The sequence below is a fragment of the Dysidea avara genome, chromosome 9 (assembly GCF_963678975.1).
Source record: "Dysidea avara chromosome 9, odDysAvar1.4, whole genome shotgun sequence".
In the NCBI taxonomy this organism is placed as follows: Eukaryota; Metazoa; Porifera; class Demospongiae; order Dictyoceratida; family Dysideidae; genus Dysidea; species Dysidea avara.
In genome coordinates, this window is record NC_089280.1 from 16,813,853 (window position 1) to 16,839,704 (window position 25,852).

At 37.4% G+C, this 25,852-nt stretch overlaps 1 protein-coding gene across 15 annotated transcripts; it reads right to left on the bottom strand.

The window, feature by feature from the left end:
* Positions 1–306: 306 nt before the first annotated feature.
* LOC136266950 (uncharacterized) lies at positions 307–25,053 on the bottom strand. 15 transcript variants are annotated; one of them, XM_066061999.1, is made up of 13 exons: positions 24,675–25,053; positions 24,502–24,614; positions 22,335–22,370; positions 20,937–21,179; positions 19,855–19,930; positions 14,261–14,397; positions 14,116–14,205; positions 12,514–12,937; positions 9,870–10,114; positions 9,709–9,820; positions 2,587–2,678; positions 2,057–2,275; positions 307–858 (listed from the first exon to the last, which is right to left on the bottom strand). In XM_066061999.1, exons 3-6 carry the CDS (start codon positions 22,355–22,357, stop codon positions 14,296–14,298), a joined length of 444 nt encoding a protein of 147 aa, XP_065918071.1. In that variant the 5' UTR covers positions 22,358–22,370; positions 24,502–24,614; positions 24,675–25,053; the 3' UTR covers positions 307–858; positions 2,057–2,275; positions 2,587–2,678; positions 9,709–9,820; positions 9,870–10,114; positions 12,514–12,937; positions 14,116–14,205; positions 14,261–14,295. The 15 variants fall into 15 exon arrangements, 5 of the variants coding, with proteins under 5 accessions (XP_065918071.1, XP_065918072.1, XP_065918070.1 ...); XM_066062000.1 differs by lacking the exon at positions 12,514–12,937 and having other exon boundaries at positions 13,980–14,205; XM_066061998.1 differs by having other exon boundaries at positions 12,514–14,205.
* Positions 25,054–25,852: the final 799 nt, after the last annotated feature.

A 25,852-nucleotide genomic window follows, 5' to 3' on the forward strand; every position in this document is an offset into this window, starting at 1 on the left:
TTGAGTAGGATTAGTAATCACAGGCAACAGTTTTGCATTGTCACGTAAGAGAATATGCATATAGGCATGCATTATAGGACTCAAGCAAGAGCAACTTAATTAACATTCTAATTCCATCTAGGGAGCAGATTTTAAAATAAAAGTGTGCAAAGGTTTGTGTATTAGAGTTTCAGTCTCCAAGCATTGGGAGTTGTAATGGCACGAGCAAGATTTCAAGGAGTAGAGATATACTGTACATTACTATATACATTGCATGGAACAAATAGTCAATACAAACCACAATGCCTGATAAATTCTTTACTGACGTTATATCAGTGAACCATATGACCAAGAAAATACAAATGCACTATGTAAGTAAAATGTGTGACCAATACAACGGCTTGCAATAATATGTTCAAATACACAAATGTGATGTGAAAAAAGTATATCATACTCTATCAACAATCTACACATTCTTATCCATAGTAATAGCTGCTGCCTTAGATTTTGGTGATGTGCAAGACTGGATTCTCTTCTTGTTGTCAACATTTCCTATTGTTTTAATAACACTACATTTAACAGTGTAGAGTAACTTCCCTGATCCCACTTCATGTCCATTGACTACCTGTAAGTGTTGTTTTTCATATAAACTATTAGTTCCATTCACTTGATTTCCAGTAACAGTGGAATATAAACTGTTTAGATTGGGCCAGACAAATGGTGGCAGCCATATGGGGTTTGTAAATGTTTGTAGTTGAGCCAGTTGAATGGACTGAGCCTGCAATGCAGTCAATTGTGCTGTAGTTGTACAGTAGAGTGGAGAAGTGAATAATGGATTTGTAGAAGTCTGCAACTGGTTAGAATCAGTGGCAGGATATTCTGTTAAGAAAGAAATAATATGTAAATAGGTAATTTCTATGCAGTAGCAATGGTTTCCCCGATTAGGGGTCCAAAACATCCAGCAAGCAGGATGCCGACTAGCTAGTTATAGACTCTTGACTTATGTCTATTGTTTTATCAAAGAGAATGGCATTGGTTTTCTAATAGGTGAAGTTGTGGTCAACATGGTCAGATTAGTGCACTACTGGCTGTAAGTTGGTAGCATAAAATATCTCAAAACTTGGCTGAACTTACAAGCAATATGATCAGGCTTAATGACAGTTCCTCAGAAAAAAAAATCAAGGTAGAATTCATGGAATAACAACAGGCATTTTCTTAATCCCTGTATCATGGAGCAACATGATCTATATCAACCAATAAATTCATTTCAATCACCTAACATGTGAATAGATTATAAATGCACATATTTAACTCTTTAGCTATAGTGTTGCCAACAACTACTTTATTACACAGTTCTATAGTTTCACCAGCAGCAGGAATGTTCTATATAATAATTATAACACCAACTATTTCTAATAAATTCATTTTTGTATTCCAATACTTTGTGATGTATCCACATGTATTGAGCTGAGAAAATGAAATGTTATGAACATTTGTAACAAAGCAGATAAACTGTTGCTGTTTCACAATAATTCAGCTGCAACACACACCTTATTTCAACGAACCTGGCTTTAGACTTTATAATGTCTTGTGCTGCTTGTAGTGATATTTTAGTTGCAAAAGGTATTATTAAACCCTTAGTTATTTTAACAGTAGACATAGCTGTTCTATTGGAGTATTTGTCAACAATCTATTGGGAAATGTATGCTATTAATAATTCTGGATAATGTTGGTCACACTGTCCTTTGTTTAGATATTTCCATAATTAGTATTATCATTCATTTTTGGCCACACCAGACAATCATCAGCTTTTTGATCACAGATACTTTTTTATAGCCAAAAGCTGTATAACACTCCTGATTTTAAGGAGATGCTAAGAAATAACAGGCCACAGCAAAACCTACATAAAGTACATATCTAATATGGTTACCTTTCAAGGCAAAAATTTCTAAGCAGATTTGTATTTGAAGCTTATTTTACGATGATGTTATTAGAAATGTTTACATACAGTATATTAATGAAATATCAGATAGCATAAAACGACTGATATGTCCCATAGAGAATTTACTTTTATTACCTTGATTATCTTCAAGTACCATTTGACCGTAATCTTTTGTTTGGTTTAGTCAACATGTTGCTCACTAACATTACTCTGCGGATTATTTGAAAAGGTGTCACACGTACACGTTGAATGATGTACACGTTAAATGATGTCCACCATGCACCTTCATCATTTTCATGACCATCATCACTATCATCATTGCTGTGTTTTTCTGAATCTCCTGAAAACTTCTCTCTGTGGTGAGTGTTAATAGTTATACATAAACACAAAGCCAACATACATATCAAAAGCTGATGGGTAACTATAAGCTTATAAAATATCTACAAAACAAAAGCACACTGTACAGTAACATATTTTACCAACTAATTTCTATTCTATGAATGCTATCCCACTAGGGCTTAAAGCCTGTGAATACAGGGAGTCAGAAACATGCAACTAAAAATAAAGAATGCACCTCCCAGACCCAGCGGTGACTTGATACCCAGCAACATACACTAGACATGCACTACTCTCAGCTACATATATGATTCCAATCAATCACTTACAATAAGTTTTGAAGTTTTTCTGTAAGGCAGTCTTTTTCGTTTTTCAATGTAGACAAACAATTCTCATCTTCTTCGGTGATATGTTTCAGTTTCTAAAGTATTTAAAGTCAACAACAAACTGTACATCTTTCATCATAAATACGTACTGACCATGCACACAAACAGAAAATTCATTTTCACTTCTCTAAACTAATGCTTTCAAAGTTTCTTTTTTCTGGCCCTGTAGCAAATTATACAATTACAAGTGGTCTTGATAAGGAATGTCTGTTCTGCTTTCAGTTTTACTGGACCATAATACAAAAAGCTTTTGGTATCCTTCAAATTTGTTAATATTGCCATTTTTTGTAAGAAAATTCCAGCCCACAGTCCCACAAAGCAAAGCATTTGGCCACCATGTAGCTAAACACCTAGTGGAACACTGGTAGGCCATCTGTGCACTACTCAGATCAGTTGCTACATTTCATTATGTACAGGCAATTACAAAATATACTCTATTCACAATACTAGTACCCCACAAGATGATCTACCAAATTCACAGGTGGAAGGGTGAGGGTACCATAAATCCCACCTCGTTATGTGAGATATTTGTGACATCAAGACACATGGAGTGTGTCATGCAACGTGTGGCCAAGAAAGCTGGTGTGCCACACTGTGAGTATATTTACAGGAAGAAACAATACACAATTTTCACACATACATAGTTCCATCCTCCCTTCTTGGATTGGAATCATTTTTATTACTTCAAATACCCTCCACCTTCAGCGCCCCACATACCAAATTTGAGCAAGATTGCCTAATGCAATTGTGAAATACGAGCCTTCAAAATTTGGTTTAATTTCTCTGTATTTTCCTTCATTTAGGGGGCTCAGAAGGCTTAGATTATTTATTTCACAGTCATTTCATGGCCGCCACCTTTGATTTCACAACTTTTTCACCAAGATTTTTTGAAGGCTGCACCCTTTTTAAACAGCTTGGCTGTTTTTGCATGGATTTACTCTACCACTTCTCCATTAACACAACTGAGTGGAGCTCTTGCTCAAGCAAACAACAGTGACCAAGCATCACCAGGCAAAAGCATTGCAATTTCGAGGCTCGTGCATGCTCCAAAAAGCACAAGAAAGCAACAACGGCTTTGCATAACTGGACATCAAACCTGGAACCTATTGATTACCAGGCTGATGCTCTAGTCACTTGGCTATGCTGTCTCACACACGCACACGTACGCATGCACGCACGCACGCACGCACGCACGCACGCACGCACGCACACACACACAGCCACCATCTCTAATGGAGCATTTTTAATGATTATATAGAATTTCCAACCTCATAAGAATGCTATCTGTACTGTGACAAGCAAGAAACTTAGCTGTAGGCTCTTTTTGTATTAAGTACACTTGAAGGCATGAAATTGTTGTAAGAAGAATCATAACAATGTACATGCTTAAACAAAGGGCTCATTATCTTTCAAAAACATATATCTATGCACAGAATGCAAATCCAGCAGTGTGGCAGCAGAACTATATATATCAGTGGAATCAGTAGTGTACAAGGAACAGATAGTTAGCAAATCTGATTTATTTTGCACATAATAAAGGTTACTATTTACAAACTTTGGTCACATAACTACTAACAAATTATCACTAGTTGTACAGCCATCCGTCCTATTACAAATTAATCCGACAACAATAGCAACTGTTACTAAGCAACAGAATTTCAAAAAAAGTAACCACTGCAAAAGACTAATCACACTTAGCAACTGTTGCCTAGCAACCATTGCTATAGTTCCAAGGTGGAATTTACCTTAGCAACAATTAACTAGCAACTATTTCTAAGCAACCATATTGTTGCTATGCTAGGGGGCATCTATCACTATGACATTGTCAAATCGGACATGTACTTCCAATAAAAACAAACCACATCATTATTTAAGTCAATCAGATTAGTATTAAAGATTTTTGTCAAGGGACCATGTAATACTAATTGACAAACAATAATTCTATTTGCTAATTGCTTCAAAACAAGGTGCTATTGAGAGTATCAAGACACACAGTAGTGTGTCATGTGGCCAAGAAAACCGGTGCACCACACCGTGGATATATTGACAGGAAGAAAGAAAACAGCTTTTTCATTTGTGCATAGCTCCATGGCCCCTTCTCCAAAGCACACCATTTTTGCATTATACAGTAGCTGTCCGCCAGGTAGGGTACGTCATACAGCAAATTTGATTAAATTCGCAACAGCCATTTGTGAGATATGGGCGTTCAAAGTTTCATTTTAACTTCTTCATTTTTTTCTTCTTATGTCGTACGGCGGCTACGGGGACTTTGATTTCTTTTTGCACACTTTGTAAAAATTGCTATTAAATGCAAACGTGTAACTTGATTGCCTCAATCTTTGGTACAAATGAAGAGCATGTAACGGTGGATTCACGTACCAAGTTTGCTGTGAATCTGTGGAATACCCAAGGAGTTATGAGTGTTTATTCACTTAAAAAATATCAAATTTCTGTCACGGCTACAGGGTAAACCGAGTATAGAAATAACTTGAAAATTGGTGTGTAGATAGGCTGATCATCATAGCAGTGCCTCTTGATAGTTTGAATATAGCAATAGAGTTATAGCGACAAAGTAATAAAGCAAAAACCAAACAAATGTAAAATCACGGGATCGAGATACTCTAATAGAGCAGTCATCACAGGGTAAAAAAGTGTACAAAAAATGTCAAAAAACCCTTACCAGAGTTTGAACCAGGGACCTCCATACCTAACACCTGCACTGAACCACTGCTACCTTGGCTGATCACCTCACTTAATTTCTGCTTTATAAATGAAATTTCTAGACTGCTTATAATCAAACGTCTGTAATTTCATAGATCTACCAATAGAAGTGCTAGATTGTTCTAGAACATTCTATGTATGTTCTATTAGAAGTCCTCAAAAAAATGTGCACTCTATTAGAGTATTACAATAATAGTATCAAATATTGAATTAAATCATGCAATGAAATACATTTATAAGTCTGTCTTCAATAATCATCATTGTGTCTGCATAGAAAAGAAGAAATGTGAGTAAAAACAAACCTCAAAGTCAGCCAGAGGCTGATTTGGGGGCCTTATAAAGTACAAAAAGAAGTGAAATCCACACAAAAACAGCCAAGCTATAAAAAAATGGTGCAGCCTTAAAAAGCCTGGGTGAAAAAAGTTGTGAAATCAAAGGTGGCAGCCAAGAAATGGCTGCAATGATGTTAATGCTAATAAACAGTTATTATTAATTTTTTTAGCATCAATATCATTGCAGCCATTTCTTGGCTGCCACCTTTGATTTCACAACTTTTCTCATCCAAGCTTTTCAAGGCCGCACCATTTTTTCACAGCTTGGCTGTTTTTGTGTGGATTATATTGTAACAGATTCACAGTCATTCTTGTTGGATGAGTTAAAAATTTTGTTCTTATGTAGTTAATTTTCTTGCATGTTTGTACCTGTTGATCAGATGTAAACAGATAATATGGCTTATAATTTACCATAGAACAAGTCTACATAATGTCTTTACTTGGCAACTCATCTGTATAGTGCAAACAGAGATCAAAATCAAGATACTTTAATAGAGCAGTCACCCTAGTAGCAGTCATGCAGACGAGCAATAATAGCTACTTTAATAAACTGTTAAAACTAGCTTCACATTCACAGAGGGAATATTGTTCAAGATGATGTAAGATACCCTACTACAGCAGTCACCCTTACATTGTGACAGACTGCTGAAATCATTATCAGATTCAATTTCAGAGGGTTTAATAATTTTTAAAAATTTCCTGGGGGAGCATGCCACTTAGGTTGGTGCCTTGCACACTAAGGTATTCTTTTTTCTATATTGAACTGCTATAAATATAATTATAGCTCTTGCTTGCATCACCAAAAGTCTGGCTACACCCTGAGTGCATTCTACTGCACCATTCCAGTCATAAGTTGCATCATTCCAGCAAGGGCGTAGCCAGGGGGGTTCAGGTGGTTTGGACAAACCCCCTTTCAAAGGCAGAATATTTTACATCACACCAAATCTTACAGTCTGGTAGCCACTTGCACGGCTCTGTACTACTTTTGAGGGTCACATCACATTAATGCTGAATCATTGATGAATCAAGTATTGCATCACATGATCAATTCTGCATGTAATGCATGGTGGAAATGGTGAAGGACTGTTTAGTCTAGTGCCTAAGCCATAAAACCATATTTTACTTTTTGATAAAAGCACAAAATTTCTTATGGGGTTTGTACTAGAATTGGAGGCACATAAAAAGTCCTTTGGAACCCTATTTTTGGACCTTGTCATTAAAACTATTTGTTTACATGGAAAACAATCAATATTTTCTTATTTAAAGGCTTGATCTAGTATTAGACCAGTACAAATCCTGCAGCTGCAACAAAAATGACCATATGAAGCAAATTGTTTTCTCAGCATGGTAGTAAACAAAATTACTGAAATGCTATTTTCAAGGGGTTTATTGAAGTTTTACATTTCCATTACAGGCAGTTCTGTAGTATCATGTACAAGGATCATCCTGATGTGTATCATTTGTTGATAGCAAAAATTGTTGAAGTTTTAATTGCTGCAGGTTCGAGGCTACCTAGGTCCAGTCATGGATTTTTTTCTCCTTTCTCCAACTTTTCAAACACACCTTATGTAGCTAAAGTCTTTGAGTAGGCTGTAGGACCAGGTGTCCTACAGACCTTCAGCACTTGTGCTGTAAAGCATTAATAAATAAACTAGTGTCCATTTGGTTCTACTTGGGGTACTTAGAGATAATGAGTTACTCTCTAGATTTCCTATAGATATAATTACATGAAAATAACAAGGAGAAAACATCCTGACCACCTGGTAGACTCCTGTAAGCGTTCGAGCGTAAATCGGATGGCTGCAGGTTTAAGGCTACCTAGGTCCAGTCATGGATTTTTTCTCCTTTCTCCAACTTTTCAAACACACCTTATGTAGTTAAATTCTTTGAGCAGGCTGTAGGACCAGGTGTCCTACAGACCTTCAGCACTTGTGCTGTAAAGCATTAATAAATAAATAATTGATTATTATATACATAAATCAAGCAATTATCCTTGCAGTGCTGATCAAATTTAATCAGTATTGCAGAGACAACTTGTTGTTTGGTGGATTGACACTGATATATCCACCTGTAACCAACTAAAATTTCATAGCATTTTCAGTCATTTCGTTTACTGCCAGGCTGAGAAAACAATTTGTTTTATATGGCATTTTAACAGGCTAATTGTTGCAGCTGCAGGCTTTGTACTGGTCTAATACTAGATCCAGTCTTTAAACTAATAGGACATTGATTGTTTTCCATGTAAACAAATAGTTTTATTGACAAGGTCCAAAAAATAGGGTAGTTAAAAACAATGGACCCGGGGACCGAGGACCAGGGGACCCAGGGACCTGACTCTTCTTGGAATTTTATACACTTCACAACATTCTATACTTGTACTAGGTACCTCTGCAAGTAGTCTTGCATGGCCAATCCATTTTTTCCCTGTCAGGATGTCTCACACAATGTTTAAACCAATTACAAATTATAAGCGCCTCTGAAAAAAGTGTCTAAAGCTGACTGCATTTACATGATTTATAGTCCACTCGCCTGCTGCACAATAAGCACACTAGTCAATGAACATACTAGTCTATTATGTTGACTCGCTACTAAAATTTTGTGCAAATGCACCACGATGTATGAAGTCTGGTTGAATGTAGCTCCTCGATGTAGCTAGCTAGAGCAGCTTGCTTAGCTATTAATCGCTATTTCCCCTGATTATTTGTTTGCACAATGTTTCTAACAAGTTGAAATAATAGATTAGTACGGCTAATTATGCAGCATGCGAGTGACCTACAGCTTCAGATCCTTTTTTTCAGATATCCTTATAAGTGGTTTAAACATCGTGCGATACACCGTGACAGGGAAAAAGTGGGTTGGCCATGTAAGACTACTTGCAAAATTACCTAGTACAAGTATAGAATATTGTGAAGGGAATAAAATTGCAAGAAGGGTCAGGTCCCTCGGTCCCCTGGTCCCTGGTCCTCGGTCCCCTGGTCCTTGGTCCCCTGGTCCACTGTTTTTACCTACCCCAAAAAATAGGGTTGCAAAGGACTTTTACATGTCTCCCCTTCTAAAATCACTTAGTACACATGCTACAAACCCTATAAGAAACCTGGTGCTTTTATCAAAAAGTGAATGATTATCTCAATTAGAGGGTCTTAGGCACTGCACTAGTCGGTTGAGGCATTATTACAAGGAAACAGCTGTAATAAACTTGAGTGGTTGTGTTATACGTGTGTCAGGTTAGCACAAACTGTGAATAGTTACATTATGAATGTTTTGTTTGTTTGTCACATGTTGCTTGCACGTGATGTCTCTGGAGTAGCTGCAAGCCAAGTCTGAAGTTACTGACCATCAACAGGAGGACTGGCCAAGAATAATGTGTACTCGGAAGAAAATATTGCCAACTAAGGGAGCCAAATGTGGAGGGCTCCCGTGTGTTAGGAAGTTGGAGTTGGCTGCGAGCTTTTGTTGTCAGTCTGGAAGTTAGTATTAGTTTATAGTTTCTATAAGTTGCATAAACGGCACACAGTGTGTACGGTTTTAGCTATTTAGATGGAATAGATGCACAAATAGCACCTTTTAATGTTACTGCCTTAGGGCATATTTTGTGTATGCATTATTTTCATTAAAACGTGAAGCACCCAGGCCTTCCTCCTAAAACATTCCATGCACTTCAAATCCGAACTCCCTGGCTATGGCCCTGTCAAGTCATAAGTTACATCATTCCAGTGATAATTACGTACATCATTCCAGTCACCACATAGCAATGTAATTGGTGTGAAATAGTACCATATGGTTTAAGTACTACATATACTGTAAGCCTTGAATACTGCTACCATAGTTAACTGTGTATTTAAAGAAATTTTTCTACCATAATTCAGTGTTCACTGACACATTATAATTATTCTCTATGTTCTACAAAGTTACAGAGGAATGACTGTGGGCTACCACATTAGAATTAGTGTGGTCAATAACATTTAACCACTAACATTGTGTCACCTACTTTTACTCTATGTTCTTCTCTAACCTTTATCTCCTCTGTTGCATTACACAGGATAGTTCTTAGAATTGGCTTTTTGTGTGTGTAGGGTTGGAGCTCCTGATGAAGTGCCAGCTATGCTTGCTTTAAACTCCTTCGTCTAATAGCAAAACAATTTAACATACAGTTTTCACACAAGTTATATCTACCTTATCTTTTCATTGGCAGTACGTCTCAACCTTCTAGATGTAGTACCTTGATACCTATGTTTAGACTGGTGATAACAGACTAATATTACTCTCATCATCGGAATTTTCATCAGTTTTAGCAAATGGGTTTTCTTCACTCTTAATATCTACAACATAAGCATTGACGTCCAATGATTCTACAGTGGTGGGAGCTGTGGCCTTTTCCATGTTGTAAATACTTCAGTTTTATTAGCATTATATATTTCCTGTTAAAAATACAACAGTTACATGTACGTATTCCCATGTATGCTCTCTAATACACAGTTTGAAGCCAGTACAACATATATCATAATTATGCTTTGGTATCCAGTAAGTTGGATGTTTATCTATGTACTGTAGCTAACTGCAGAAAATCATCATGGAGATATGCACAACAGTAATACCTAGAAACCACCGACATTGCCTCCAGTATGAACCAGTTAATTTCACCAATCACTGATCTGAGACCACAACGCAACTTGCCATTGACCGGTAGTTATCATGTTTAAAGTAATTTCATAATCAAAGAAAGAAGTATGCACTAAAATAATAAATAATAACAGTGATGTTTCAACCAGATGGCACGGAGTTTCGGCTGCAGTAATTAAATTATAATAAACTGGACAAGATTTATTGACCACAATAACCAAATAACTACGAAAAGGCGGACACAAACACGGACATTTTCAAAAAGCACGTTTACATTTATATAATCTTACCTAATGCTGTTTTTACAGCAGTCTTCGCTTCCAGACCCAAGCGTCAATCTTGTCATGGCGCTTGTCCATATATAAGCGCATGTGCGAAGGATAGACTAGCACTCTAAAGACCATATAGTGTTGTATACGTGCTCTAGAAATCTAATTCAGAGTCACAGAGATTTAATCTAACATGTCCCAACCTAATCTCGTAGGCCAGGTCCTTGAAACCCTCAATACTCGATATAAGCACCTGCGTCTTATACTAAAAGGCATAAGGTTGTGGATTTGTCCTGCTAAGTCAAGTTGCATGGAGCATACAACAATTACAAACTAATCTCTACAACTATATAACTCTGTATTAGACTTTAGAGCATGTGTACAACATTATATAGTCTTTGGCATGCTGTGGAGTGCTGGTCTAGTCCTTTGCACGTGTGCTTATAAATGGATAAGCGCTATGACAAGATTGACGCCTGAGTCTGGAAGCAAAGACTGCTGTAAAAACAGCATTAGGTATGAAAAATAACTGTTATATAAATGTAAAGGTGCTTTTTGAAAATGTCTGTGTCCGCGTCCGTATCCGCATCCGACCGTATCCGCCTTTTCCAACTACTCCAATTATATGCAGTAGCAGACTGATGGAACTTGTAGCAATATAATTTACCTAGCCCACATGACATAGAGGAACTTTCTTAGTTTTCTCTTACTATTTACTAACTAACTATAACTAACGTAATCACTGCTTAGTGACTACTATGTTCAACCAGGTGTGATCCCGAAATCAAGACTTTTGCATAACAGTGCTTAAACTGCTTCCACCCTCCTCTGGTACTGTATATTACGGATCATTGAGGTTTGCACTTTCTCACAAATAATATTGACCAGATAACCAGTCTCACAATACCCTCAAGGTGGCTTGCTAGTACTGGTTAGGTATAACCAAGTCCAAAAATTCCTTCAGTACGACCCAAAATGCTTACAATAGGTTGCTACAATTATTTAATGGAATTTTCTTCCCAACTGTAATGCCTTCAGACAAGCATAACTCAATAATGGCAAAGACTAGGGGAAATGTCACTTCAGTCTGACAGGTGCCTTTTGGATATGTACAATGCACTTGTCATGGACTTGCTTTTGTCCTCCTTTGTGTCTCATTTCTCTTTGCTGACAGTGTAAGGTGTCGATTTGTAGTAGGCTTCCCTACATTTATAATGGCAATCGTCCGTATTTTCCGAAGTGACTAGATAGGTTGCAGAGATGCTTCTCGTACTGTTCTTCATTTGTAATACTGTGTGATAAATAGGCTGAAAACAAAGTGAAACGGCCATGAGTTACTTTTCAGTAATTGATAGTTGGGGTGCACATTCAGAAGTGTGGTGCCGTTCCTTTATTGATACGGTATGCATGCAATCACCCGAAGGTAAACAAACAAGTACAAGGATAGATTAGGAATTTAAGTTCAATTAGGAATCATAGAAAGAAAAGTAGTAAAACAAAGAAAATCGCCTACGCCTGAAAATATACTAGTGGACATTTATTTCCTAATTCAGTCATGAATATACTAGTAATTTAAAAATTGTTAATTTAAAAATGAAGTAGGGATCTATGCAATAAAAAGTAGTGAAACAAGATATGAATGATGGTATTACAGCATAGCTTGATGGGAAAGTCCCTACTTTGGCATTGAGTAAAATTATAGCTAATGTGCCAAAGTAGAGACTTTCCCATCAAGCTATGCTGTAATACCATCATTCATATCTTGTTTCACTACTTTTTGTTGCATAGATCCCTACTTCATAACAATTTTTAAAATACTAGTTTGTTTAGTTTTTTGTTGTAGCACAGCTAGCTAGTTACAGCTTATTAAAGTACGTACTGTGCCAAAATTGGAAGTACATATGCCCGTAGTAGCATGCATAGCTTACCTTTGATCGTAGTAGCAGTGGTGCTCGACAGATCTATGACCTGTCTCAGTACGATGGTCTGTGTTCTATTCATCCCGGCCAGAAGTTGCTCGAATGAACAGGTCCTTTCAGTTGTCTGGAGCTTTGTCTCAACTAACAGGATGAAGTAATACAATTTCCACTCGAGTACTATCCAATCACATGAATCACTCGCTGATCTCGCTGTCCAGCACTGAGTGGCTGAGTCAGTGTGTTCAGAGGAACAAGCCGTCAAGTATCAGTCCATCTCAAATCGCTTTGTCGATTGCAGTCCAGATGTTGGCAAAAGTCGAAGTGATATCTCAGCAGCCTAAGTTTCACGTGCAACTCTTGAAATTATAAGTGCCCCGCTCTTTCAGCAACATAAGCACTTTCCAGAGCGCTTTCTGAAATAATTTTGTGGTGTCTACAGAAAAGTGTTGATAAAGAAAATTGATGCCTCGGTATGGTTTCGATGCTTGAAGAAGAAGACAACCAACCTGATTGAAGATAAAAGGAAAGACAAGACACACAGGGCGTACACCCGTCGGAACTCCAAAAGCCACATCCCACCGGTGAGTTTGTTGTTGTGGTGTAAAATGGTGACCGTGTGCTGCTTCGTTTGGGCTCTAGGCTTGCGACCGTGGTCAGGCAGTGAGTGAGGCAGTGAGACTAAAATTGGAGTTTTTGGCGATTTGAAAAAATTTTATATCCGGCCACCTGTAAGTGTTTTGCTGTATTTAATGCTGTTTTATGTATTATATGGAGTAGTACTATTCCATAAAGGTGATTTTCGCCACGTAAAATGTTTGTAGGATGATTTTTAAAGGCAGAATTTTGGGCGGCGTGTGAAACATTCACCACGATCCCCACTTAAACGGTATGACCGTACCGTTTGATAGACTGAAGAAGGGATTAAATGTTCACTGGTATATCTTCAGGTGTCAGCATTGTTCCTTGTTTGACTACTTTGGTCTTTCTTATATATCAAACAATACAGTACTTAGTATTGTTTAGTACAGATCACCCCAATAATGAATGGCGCTCACCACAATACCACCTCTAAACACCACCCTAGAAATACCTTAAGTGGCAAAAAGTACCTTAATGGATAGTCTTAGTATATCTAACATCTTAAATCCCAATATACACGCTAATAGTATTTTTTTAAATCACCAAAATCGAATTTTTGGTCTGCCTGCCTGCCTGCCTGCCTGCCTGCCTGCCTGCCTGCCTGCCTGCCTGCCTGCCTGCCTGCCTGCCTGCCTGCCTGCCTGCCTGACTGACTGACTGACTGACTGACTGACTGACTGACTGACTGACTGACTGACTGACTGACTGACTGACTGACTGACTGACTGACTGACTGACTGACTCCCTTCCTGCTTGACCACAGTCGCAAGATTAAGGACTAAACCCTAAACAATGTATCATACAACCACCATTTTTTGCCATAATACTTAACTTACGTGTAGCATGTGCCTTTAGGGATTTTGACAAGTGTCTACCCTCTGTACCTTGCCTTTCTTTTAATCTTCAAATCATGTCGTACATCTTCTTCATGAAACAAAACCATATTGAGGAGTTAATTTTGCATATCGACACCTTCTGTATTAGATATCATCACAAAATTATTAAAGCGACACCCATGCTGCTTTAGAGGTATTACTGGTAGACAGCTGGTAGACACTGTACCTGCATGATAGGACCATTAAGAACTACCTGGACCAATAATGATCAAGGAACACACCTCTTGATGATCCAATTGATCATAAAATACATGTCTCATGTTGGTAACACGATGAAAAACACAAGGCATGCTATACCATATTGTGTATAGTCCAGTTGGCTGAGGTCCACTCGAGATACTCTCATTAGGCAGTCTCCCTAATACGACAGGCATGTTCGATATTCTAATAAAACAGTCACATTAACAGACAAAAAAAGCTAGTATATTAAAAATATACTTAAAATTAAGTGATAAGAACTAGTGAGACAAGGTTATATAAATTATGGTATTACAACATACTTTGGCATTCACAAAATAATTGTTATGCCAATGTAGGGATTTTCCCACAAAGCTACGTTGTGATACCATCATTCATATAACTAGTTTTTAAATCCCTGCTCCATTTTAAATATGCTAGTATACACCATTAATTTGAGAAAAAAGACTCACTAGCAGTTGTTTTGTAATTGAAAACCTGAAAAGTAAGTTAACTTTTCGTTTTCTTCCTTTGGCCCTTTTCTATTTCACCTTATTGTTAGCTAGGTTAAGTAATCATTTGAAGACTCCAGTTCCTGTTAGATTAGGTAATCCAAAGGCCACAGCACATGTTGCTGTCAGACCTTCAGTCCATGATACGTCCATTGTACGTACTATAGTTGGCGAAAAGGCACGGGATGAAGCGACGTCGAACAGTGAAAAAATCAAGCCCGTAGCCTGATCCATTGTTGAGTTATGCTTGGCTGAAGGCTTCAGTTAGTTAGTTAGTTAGTTAGTCAGAATAAAATTCTGTTAAATAGAAAATTTTAAAATTCCGTAGAAACTTGTTGGAAGGGTTTGGGGTCACTCTGAAGGCATTTTTTGGTTCTTACCTTTCTCCTCCTTTGTGTTCCAGTTCTTTTCGCTGACAACGCAAGGTGTCGATTAGCGATAGCGATTAGTGATAGCTATTAGCAATAGCGATTAGCGACTTTAGTTTGGCAAAGCTGCATTCCTTATGCTGCGTTCCTGTTAATAACCACTTTGGTCGATTAGCGCTGTGATAGTGCATATGGCTTCCCTCTGGCTGTGTCATGCTTTTCGCCCGCATTATCCGTAGCGACTAGATTCATTGCAGAGAAATTTCTTGTACTGTTCTTCGTTTGTAACGCTGTGTAATGAGCAGAACATAGCTACAAACGAAGTGTAATAAATGGCCACCTCACTTTTCAGTGCGTAATTGATTATTGGGGCGCACGTTCAGATGCAGAATTATTTTATGGAATGTCTGGCACCATTCTTTCTTTTAATGTGGTACACATGGATTCAGTAGCGATAATTGTGCTATTAAAGAAGTAAACAAACAAGTAGAAGGAAAATTAGGAATTTTAAGCTGGATTAGGGATCAAAGAACAAAAAAGCAGGGAAACAAGGGAACAGCTAAAAAGTTGTGAAACAAGGGAGGTTGCCTATACCTGGAGATATACTAGTGGACATCTAATCCCTAATTCAGTCATGGCTATAGACTAAAGAGTAAGGATTAGATGTCCAATAGTATATCTGCAGGTATAGGCAACCTCCCTTGTTTCACAATTCTTTAGCTGTTCCCTTGTTTCTCTGCTTTTTTGTTCTTTGATCCCTAATCCAGCCTTAAAATTCCTAATTTTTCCTTCTACTTGTAATAATAATAATCAGGACACATGATAGTCTGTCGTACGGCCAAGTAGTACGACAGACAAGTATGTATTTTACAGTAACCAAGAAAATGCTAGGACAAGCTCATCAAATGAGATTTATGACTATTCCTGCTAAAACAAACACTTACTATCACTCCTTCTTACCCACAGCTATTCGACTATGGAACTCTCTGTCAGAAGAAACAGTTAATTCTCCTAACTTACGTTCATTTATTAACTTATTAAGTGTATGTTAACTTGATAATGTTATGCATTACACTCATATATTATAACAAAAAATTAAAATTAAATGCTGTTTTTACACATCCGTAGCTTGATAGTGCTTGACAGAAATTAACAATTTTTGCTGTTGAAACTCCTTCGAGGTGGAACACCTCCCATTTCAAATATGAGCTGAATCCACCAAGCCACCACTGAGATATGCGCCTTCAAAATTTGTCTTAGTTCCTTCATATTTTTTCTTCTGTTTCTTCTTATTCTTCTTTTCCCAACACTTAGAAAAATCGCTATAACGCATGCATGCTTTAGTCGCTTTCTTCAAATTCGGAGGGCAATAAGAACATAATGCAGCATGTTTACAATCCAAATTTCATACACATTGGATAAAGAACAAGGGACTTATATGCGATTTTCAAAAAATGTGATAGAACTTTTTTGTCATGGCCACAGGATAATCCGCTTGAAGGAATGACTCAAAAATCGGTCTGTAGATGGAGTAACCATCATAGTGCAAACCTTTTGTGGTTTGAAAGAAATCACACAAACAGTCATGGAGTTATAACAAAAATTCCAACCATGTGTAAAATTGCATGATCGAGATACTCTTTATTATTTATTACTATGCAGACAGCACAGCTGGTTTTCCTAGGATGTAAAATCAACAATAGTGCAGTGCATGTTATAATCAATAAGAGTACGTATGTTATAATTACTAATGGTGAACAAAAAGTTACAGTATGTATGTGTTACATTAAAAAAAGTTAGCTATAGTGCGTATGTTATAATTACTAATTAAATTATAGTATGTATGTTACAATCACTAATTATAAACCGTGGGTGACTATTCTAATAGAGCAGTCACCATGGGGTAAAAATTTTAAAAGGTGCACAAAATATGTTGGAAAAACTGAAACTTACCAGAGTTTGAACCAGGGACCTCCATACCTACGTAACACCCGCATCCTTAACCACTGAACCGCTGCTATCACCTCACTAATTTCTGTATAAATGAAAATTCTAGTTTAAGCCTGATTATATATCATGCCAACTTTCGGTAGTCATAAGGCTATTATTCAAGAGAGAAAAATGTATTGGAGACATATGGGAATGTAAATGTAAGGCAATATAGCACGGCAGTGAATAGACTGCTGCTGCTTAATAACCTCAAAAGTTATCAGCCACCTGATATTATCTGGTTTAGCATTAAAAAACTAGAATATTCATGCTGTTTACGCCTGGCAATTTAATTAATAAAAAATGTTATATTTCCAATACAATTTGTATGGGTTGAAGCAATGATACTGCATTGCATACAGGCAAAGACATTTCAAGCTCCGAATAACCTCTAACCCATACTGTGGTCACTTAAACTTCAGAATAATATTGCAATTTGGCTGATTTGATATTGACAAAGGCTGGAAAATTTTAATTACTTGTATTTTTAAAGCCACAATTTTTTCAGTGAACAGCATAATAAACCCTGGATAAAGCCTCGAAGGAATATAGCAGGAGCCATTTTACACTTTCCAAGCTAGGACAAGGTCGTAATCAGCTAATCAGCTAATACACAACAAAATCAGAGGAATCCCCTGCATTTAACCACAAACTCACACACACTAACCAGCTTTCTTGCTCGCTCCCTCATCGCTCAATCCCTCCCTCCCCGGGCAAATTTTTTTTTTTGGACAAGGTTTTGACTTAGAAAAAATTTGACATACAAAACACAAAAATAAACAGTTTTAGTATGTAGTATAAGATTTGGTTGTGCCACATGACGTGGCGTGTTAAGATGTTGGTAGAGATTGATTGACACGGACCTGGCGGTGGTGGGAGTAGGCCCATGGCCAGTTGATGATGATGATTGCAATTGTTCAGGTGTGGCACTGTTAAATGCGAGGCTAAATATTAAACTCCGGTTTTCCCAGGGCTTTGCCATCACACTCCACCACTAAGTCTGGTAAAGTGCTGGGCTCCAATCATAGGGGAATCGGTAATGGAAGCACAGCGACCCTCAGGTATTGCCAGCAAGGTCAAGTGCTCCAAAAGTCTTAATAATGGTCATATGATAGACCTCACTCCATTCAAACTGGTCACAGTGGACCTGAATAAAGAAAACTGGTGGAACTTCTAATCCTACTACTACCCAGGGAGAAATGAGTTGCAAGATTCTTGCAAGACTGCAAGTGACTTGCAAGAAACTTGCAAGAAAAGGGACATTTTCCGTGCAAGAATCTTGCTTGAAGACTTGCAAGTCTTGCACATGATTTCTCCCTGGGATATAAGACCGACATTGATCATCAACTTGTCATCTGATAACACGTGATATTGAATCAGCCTACATACTCTGAGGGTTGCCTTGCATTTGGAATCTTCAAGTGATTTTTTCAGTAGCTGGTAATTTCCAGCTGTCCAACATTTGACAGCCAGTGCTGGGGGTGGTAGCAAAGGCTAAATCTAGTCCTACCGCAGCCCTGTTTCTTTCATGAGCCATACTAGATAATTTGTTACTGTCTGTACGCATACGCAGAGCCTCGCCCATTTATCAATGAGTATATTGCAGTCTTGTTTACCTGCAAGCTTAAATGGAGCCACGCCAACTAATTGTATGCAAATTCCTCAACTAGTTTTGCAGCAGGCAGCTTCTGTTGTGAGCCTTGCATTATTACATGTAGCTATGCTAATTTATCAATATCAAGGTATGTTTAAGTTTGTAAGTACCCACAAAACCATACTTGACTTGTCAAAACTGATGTCATCAGCTAATATCAAAGCTTGTACTGCACTGTCACAAGATGTAAAAATAGTGTAATTCTAGTGCTAGCCAGGTTTTATATTCTAAACCAAACAATGATGCCACACTTGGTTACATCATCCACACATTCCAGAAACTGAGGGTTTTGCATAATTCATTTTAACGGCTCTTAACTGCTTCCACCCTCCTCTGATAAAATACCTATGGATTCATGAAAAGTAAAATGATCCCCATGAAATGTGCCATGAAATGTGCCATGACATGTCATTTTCTTCCATGACATGAAATACCATATTTACTTGGTTAAATGCCATGGCGTTTATTATCTTAGTTTTAAAAATTGATGCGGCGACTTTGAATTGACCACCACTCAATGCTCAAAAACGATGTTGAAGCTTGGAATTTTAAAATCGGGTGTGGCACCACTCAAGTGCGGCGTTTAACCAAGTAAATATGGTATGCCAAGAAAAATAGAAATTTTGTCATAAATTTATACTAATGAGAGGCATTAAGAAGTATTGCACTGTTGAAAAACACTGATGCTGTTTTCCCATATCTAGCTTCTTTTCAATATTAAGTGTAAAGCTGGCTGTCCTTGTGAAGGAGGTGGATATATGCACTGCATGACAACTGTAATATTGGGAAGAGAATTCTACTGTAACAATCTATCTTGGCCTCTTGTTAACTTTGTTTATTGAATTTTTAAATGCCCAGTAACTATATCAAAAAGTGGGAAACTTTTAATTATAATTATTAAATTGTAGTGAAGAAGAGGCAACAAGGCTTGTTTTCATGTTAGTTACATATACACTGTGAACTTTGTACATGTGTTTGTGGTAGGGTGTATTATATATACGTTTCATCATACTGTATGCATTATAGGAGCAAAGGACATTGGTTAACCAGTACAAACAAAGAATATCAATTGGAGCAATACAAGTACTGTTTGTCAATACATCATGACTTCTTACCAAACACTGTACATTGTAAGCATCAGTAGCCACTGACATCATCTGAACTACTGGTATTGACTTTTGTTTAAAAAATCTATTCAAGCTCAGAAATGACAATGATACCGTATAATGGGTATTTTTCGAATGGCTAAATTTTCGAAAAATATCAACTTGCAAACATTTCAAATAAATATTTTCGAAAATGTCACAGTGTATGGTGCACCACCTTCCTAATTAAGATGGACCGCACTACATGGCTCCAAACATTGTTCGCTATTGCTAGCTCTCCCATCATGCGATGTTTTCTGTGTGATTGATTTGGGCACATCATGTGTAGGTGAGACGATCTGGACCCATGGAGAGGAGCTTTTTATGTTGAAATTAATGATCTCGTCCACTCGCCGCCACACTGCCGTAATCTGCTCAGTACCACTAGCTAGAAACTATAGTTAACAAACTGTGGGCAGAGAAACATAAAAAGGGCTACTGATTGCAGCGTATACCATAAAGTGGTGGTACTGGTAGCCTTGCGTGGCCAGATTACTTTTTCTCAAGCATGGTAGCGATTTGTATTAGCTAGCTATGTTTTCAAGTACGTAAAAGGGATCACTGATGTGGTTGTATTATGTTATTATTTGTGTAGCGGAGCTAGATAACTAATGTGCAAAAATGGCTTAGCTATACCCATTGAGCTACTCAGCTTTAATTTTGTAACTAGCTAGCTCAGTATTTTTGAAAGTTTTATTTTCGAAAACAGTTGGCAGTTTTCGAAATTTTCGTAAATAAAGCCATTCGAAAATTATCCATTATACGGTAAAAGTTATATTTTACCACAACATAAACATACACACAACTCATGTTTGCTAGATGGTATGGAGCTGAAACAAAGATATTCTTATTCTCCATGAAGAGGAAAGTCTGTTGGTATATAAGTTACACCATTTTGAGTATTGTTTCACTGTTTACTGTAGTGATTAAAACGTGCATAAATTATTTTAGTAGCACTAGTCTTTTACCCAATGTATTTCAATGTGATTTCAAAAACAGAATTAGTATAACAACTTAATCACATTTAGTGTATAACCACAAATTACATCTACCTTTTCTTTTCTTTGGCATTATGTACCATCTTAGCATGGGAAACGGATTTGGTACTGTGAAACTTAAGTTCAGGAAGGTGACAAAAAACATCATCATCTGAATCTTCATCATCTTTAACAAATGGGTTTTCTACTCTCTTAATATCCACAGCATAAGCATCCACTTCCAAAGACTCTACAGTAGTGGGAGCTTGGGCTTTGTGTAATTTTCTTTTCTTATTGCCTTTTAACAGATTCAAGCCACTACAACCATTCAATGAGGTAGTACCTACTATAATGACCAAACCACATGTAATGCTCAGTACTTCCCCATGTGGTGCATTCTCTTAATCATATTGAAGCCAGTGCATCAGAACTAATTACTATTTGGCAGGCCATATAGTTTAATTCTGACTTTAGGGAAAGTTTCTGGCAAATGAGAAACTTGTAGTAGTGTAATTATACAACGGAAACTGTAATCAAACACCACTGGAACCTGATAGTAGGAAGTAATTCAGCAAGTCACAAACAGCTTGGTATACAACACAATTCCCTCTTACCCTCATTTTTGATTCATCACAAACCTGCCTATTTACTGTCACCAAAAATGGTATTGCAGCAATGAATAAATTTAAAAGCTGCCACTGTCACTATCACGAATAATCAAGCACTTACGGCATCTCAGTACATATTAGAATTCATTTCAGGGGGCAGGGCGCTTGCCCCCTCTCCCCATAAATTTTAGCAAAAGTTTAAATAAAAGTCTGAGATACACCATTGCCCTCCTCCCCTTACTCATAAAGCCTCATTGTGCCCCCTCTTGAGTCATTTTCATTACCTAAATGAAGGCCTGCTATTGATATTGTGATAAAATAATAATAAAGATGGCATCTTGATAGATGGGAGAGTACATACCACACAAGTGTTAACAACCAATTACTCCATACTGTAAAAAATTTCAATACAAGTGTATGGTTCTTGGGGAAAAAACTGAAGGCAAACCCACACTACCATCCCTGCAAATAACATTCATTTGCATATACACTACAGTACATGAGGAATTTAAAGCCAGCCACCATCCACCACCATACAAGCACTGAATCACACGTGCACACAATTATAGTACAAAAGAATTACCACATTTCCTCATATAAAAGCACGGGATTTTATTACCTTTCAGGCCTACAAACAAATAGGGACTTTATTTGAGACCCAGTGTTTATTTTGGATAGGCCTGAGTGACACTCAGCATTTTAATCAAATTCAAATCATAGTAGGAGGCCATTATTGTGATGGTACAGTAAGCATAGACAGCCTTACACAGTGTGCTGATTACATAATAGTAGAAGCCTAAAATAATTGCAAAACAGTTGTATGATGAATATCGTGCATGCATACACACTCGCACATACTACTCACATGATCACTTGTAGCATCTTCATCTCTGAGATGGCTCTAAATTAAATGTTAAAGAAAGAGCAGCAGCAAGGGAAAGAATTAGTACTAATTAGCACTAACAATAGATCAATTAATAGCCAAGGCCTCTATTTGAGACCAGATGTTTATTCTCCAAAAGTGCTAGAAACCCCAAAGACAGGTGCTAATTTGAATGTGGATTTTATATAAGGAAATATGGTATTGAATTTTACGTAAAGGTTTTAAATTTGTTAACAATACAGTTATGTATGTAACAGCATAACTGAAACTTCATACCAACTACTGTTGGTGGGTGGAATCCTTAGTAAAGAAGTCTACTGCAGTGTTGTTGCTGAGAGGCCCTCTGCGGGTTGGGATATATATCATACACCAAATAGTATCTCTTGGCCACTCTCTTAGCTCAGTTGCATAGCTATATACTATTTCAAAGAATGTGGTCATAGTAAGTCCTTTGACATCACAGGTTTTCTATGATGAGATACGTAAGTAGTTGGAAAAGATGGACATGGTCAGGAATGGACGTCAACAAAGACACAGACACAGATATGGATGTAGACACAGATCAGTTCTAAAATATTTTTAAATTTGAATAACAGGATACATGTACCTACATTGTTTTATGTCAGTCTCAAATTCCAGTCCCAGCTGTGATCATTACAGTGCTTGTCTATATGTGCAGCAGGTAGGCTTTAGCACATCACGCAAGGATAGACCATGTTGTACATGTAGCGTAAACAACCAATTATTGACACATATCTATTATCAACGATATTGAGGCATGCATAACATAAATGGTGATATAATGAGAATAGTAGTGTACGGATTAAACAAGGAGCAAAATACATGATTTTCTTTACTGGTAAGTGTTAGAAATTATTTCTTGTATAACTCTACTAGTCCTAGGTACTAGTTACCAAGCTTTAAATTAATTGCGACTAGTTTGGTGGTTTTCACTACCCACAAAAACATGTAACATAATTACAGAACGATGGTACAGCACAACAAAGCCAAACTTGAGCCATTTACTCTTCAAAGATATCCCCACATTATATAAAATCTTTTTAAATCCATAAATTCCACAGAAAGATAGACAGAAAAGTTTCTAAACCCATCAATAATAGATCTATGGCAACGTATGGGCGGACAATGATAGATTAATGACACTGATGATTGATTAAGTTGTACTTCTTGACATAATGAGCTGATTACTTCCAATAGTGCTTTGAAAATTGTTTTCTATGGAGAATGAAGAATGATATATCAGACAGTGAAAACTGGACCTTTACTCTAGAAATCTGTTTTATGAGTTGTACGTATTCAGCTAATTTACTTTAGCTTAACATTGTAGGCTAGACTCTTACCCAAACCATGCAGGCATCAGCAACACTTTGCACAAGCCCTGTGCAAGAGATACTTATAAGCCATGAGGCCCTGATACATAATAAGGGTGTTTCTGAGAGATGACACTTCAAAATGCCCATACTAGTGTATTCTACACAAGAAATACTTGCTGAATACAACATTATTATTTATTTACACATGAGTCATACAGAGATCTGATTGTACACAAATTTCAGTCAAAACATGTACGCAGATATACATGCTAAGCCAATTATGGACAGTCAATTATAGTTACATGTCTAGCTGGTGTGACTATTCAGAGAATAGAATCTCCCACACACCATTGTAGTCTAGTCATTGTAATCTAGCCAGCGTGCTGTCATATATGAATTGTTGCACTGTATAGGCAACCTATTCAAATATGGCTGCACGACTACAGGTACGTACTGTAGTCTGACGATGCAGTAATCTAGCAATGCTTCAGAAATGTAGTGGAGAGACTAAAATAAAATCCTGCAATAGAGAGGCAGGACAAATGGCATCAACAGCAGTTGATCATGGGAGTTATATAGCCACAATTCTGGCATGCAAACCAGCAATCCACACTCTGACTTCTTGGAACTGGCTTGGTCACGCCATCAAGTAACACCTACTTAGTTTTCTACACTTGGTCAGCACATTTTCATAAGAATACATTCTATATAGTTATGGGTCATATAGCTGCTTCAGTGCATGTGAGTCAGTTCATTTCTGTTGTTTACTGTGTCAGTTGGTTCATTACATGTTTCAGGAATAGTCTTATTCTTACCAGGTTCATTGGGTCTTGTTCTCTTTCCTTCCAAGATATTTGCAGCTTCAACAATGAGCAACAAATTTCCTTCTTCTCTACTGCCTCGACGTGATATGAGTTGCGGCTGGTGGCTATAATTGCAGGTAACGATACATGTGATAAACGCTTGGATAAACGTCTTACTAAGCTACCTTTACAACCTGTAATAGAAGCAATCGACGTTAACGATGCAGGCTCTATACACACGTAGCTAGCTAGGTAGTACCAGGAGTAAGCTCCTGGTAGTACAGTAGTACAATAAACTTGTATGGCTTGAAAAGCATGCTTTGAGCCAATTTCATTAGCTTGATTTTATATACCACCGAATAGATTCCTTCTTGAATTCATTTCTAAATTCATCTTCTACTGAGCTACGTACGTAGCTACTAGCTAGTCTACGTATCCAAGAATCAACGTCAGCTACGATACATGAGCTAGCATCGGTCGTCAAGCTTCTGGTTTTCAGTAGTAAGTCTACTAAGTCATACACTATACACGCCAAGTTGGGTCCATCATTAGTTCATAGGAATAGCTACTGTCTGGCTACGTAAGAGAAAATGAATTTTTGTATGATGTGGCTAAGAAAAGGTCCATTTGGTGCAGTGACCCCTCTTGCCATATCACGAGGACTGGCCATATGACTGCCTTTGTGTAATTGTGTTTATAGATGGTCTGCACATAATACAGCTTGAGTGGGTGAGCATTGGGCCATGGCAGATTGCTGACACTAGTGTACTGGCAGAAAAAGAGAGCTACGTAGCTGATATAATTATTATGTATGAGAACTGCTCTGGATGACAATCCTAAGGTAGCTCACTGCATGAGTAGCTAGTCATGGATCGATTCATGTTTACGTTATAAACATTTTATATAGTAAAGTTCATACATAGCACAGTACTACGTAGGTACTGGATAGCATAGGTAGACACACTCACAAGGCAGAAACTTGCCTGTGACAACAAATCATAGTAGATGCAATAACAACTCCCCAGGCATACCATCAGACATCTAGTCTTTTTGTAACCTTAATTCAGGTATCTTTGAGTATAACTTCAAGCTGCTGCTGGAGAAAGTGCTAACTAGTGGCAAGGACTAGCTAGTGGCAAGGGCATGCAGCTGATCTAGCCCAAGAAAAAATTTAAAAGTGTAGAATAACCAGAACTAGTGTTGTGATGTGCGTTTATAATATCAATCTGAATATGAATAAAGACATATAGCTACTGTTGAAATGATCTGAAATAATACCCAAATGATCTGAAATAATATCCAAATGATCTGAAATAATATATATACAAATGATCTGAAATCCAGTTTAAATCCTTAACTATAT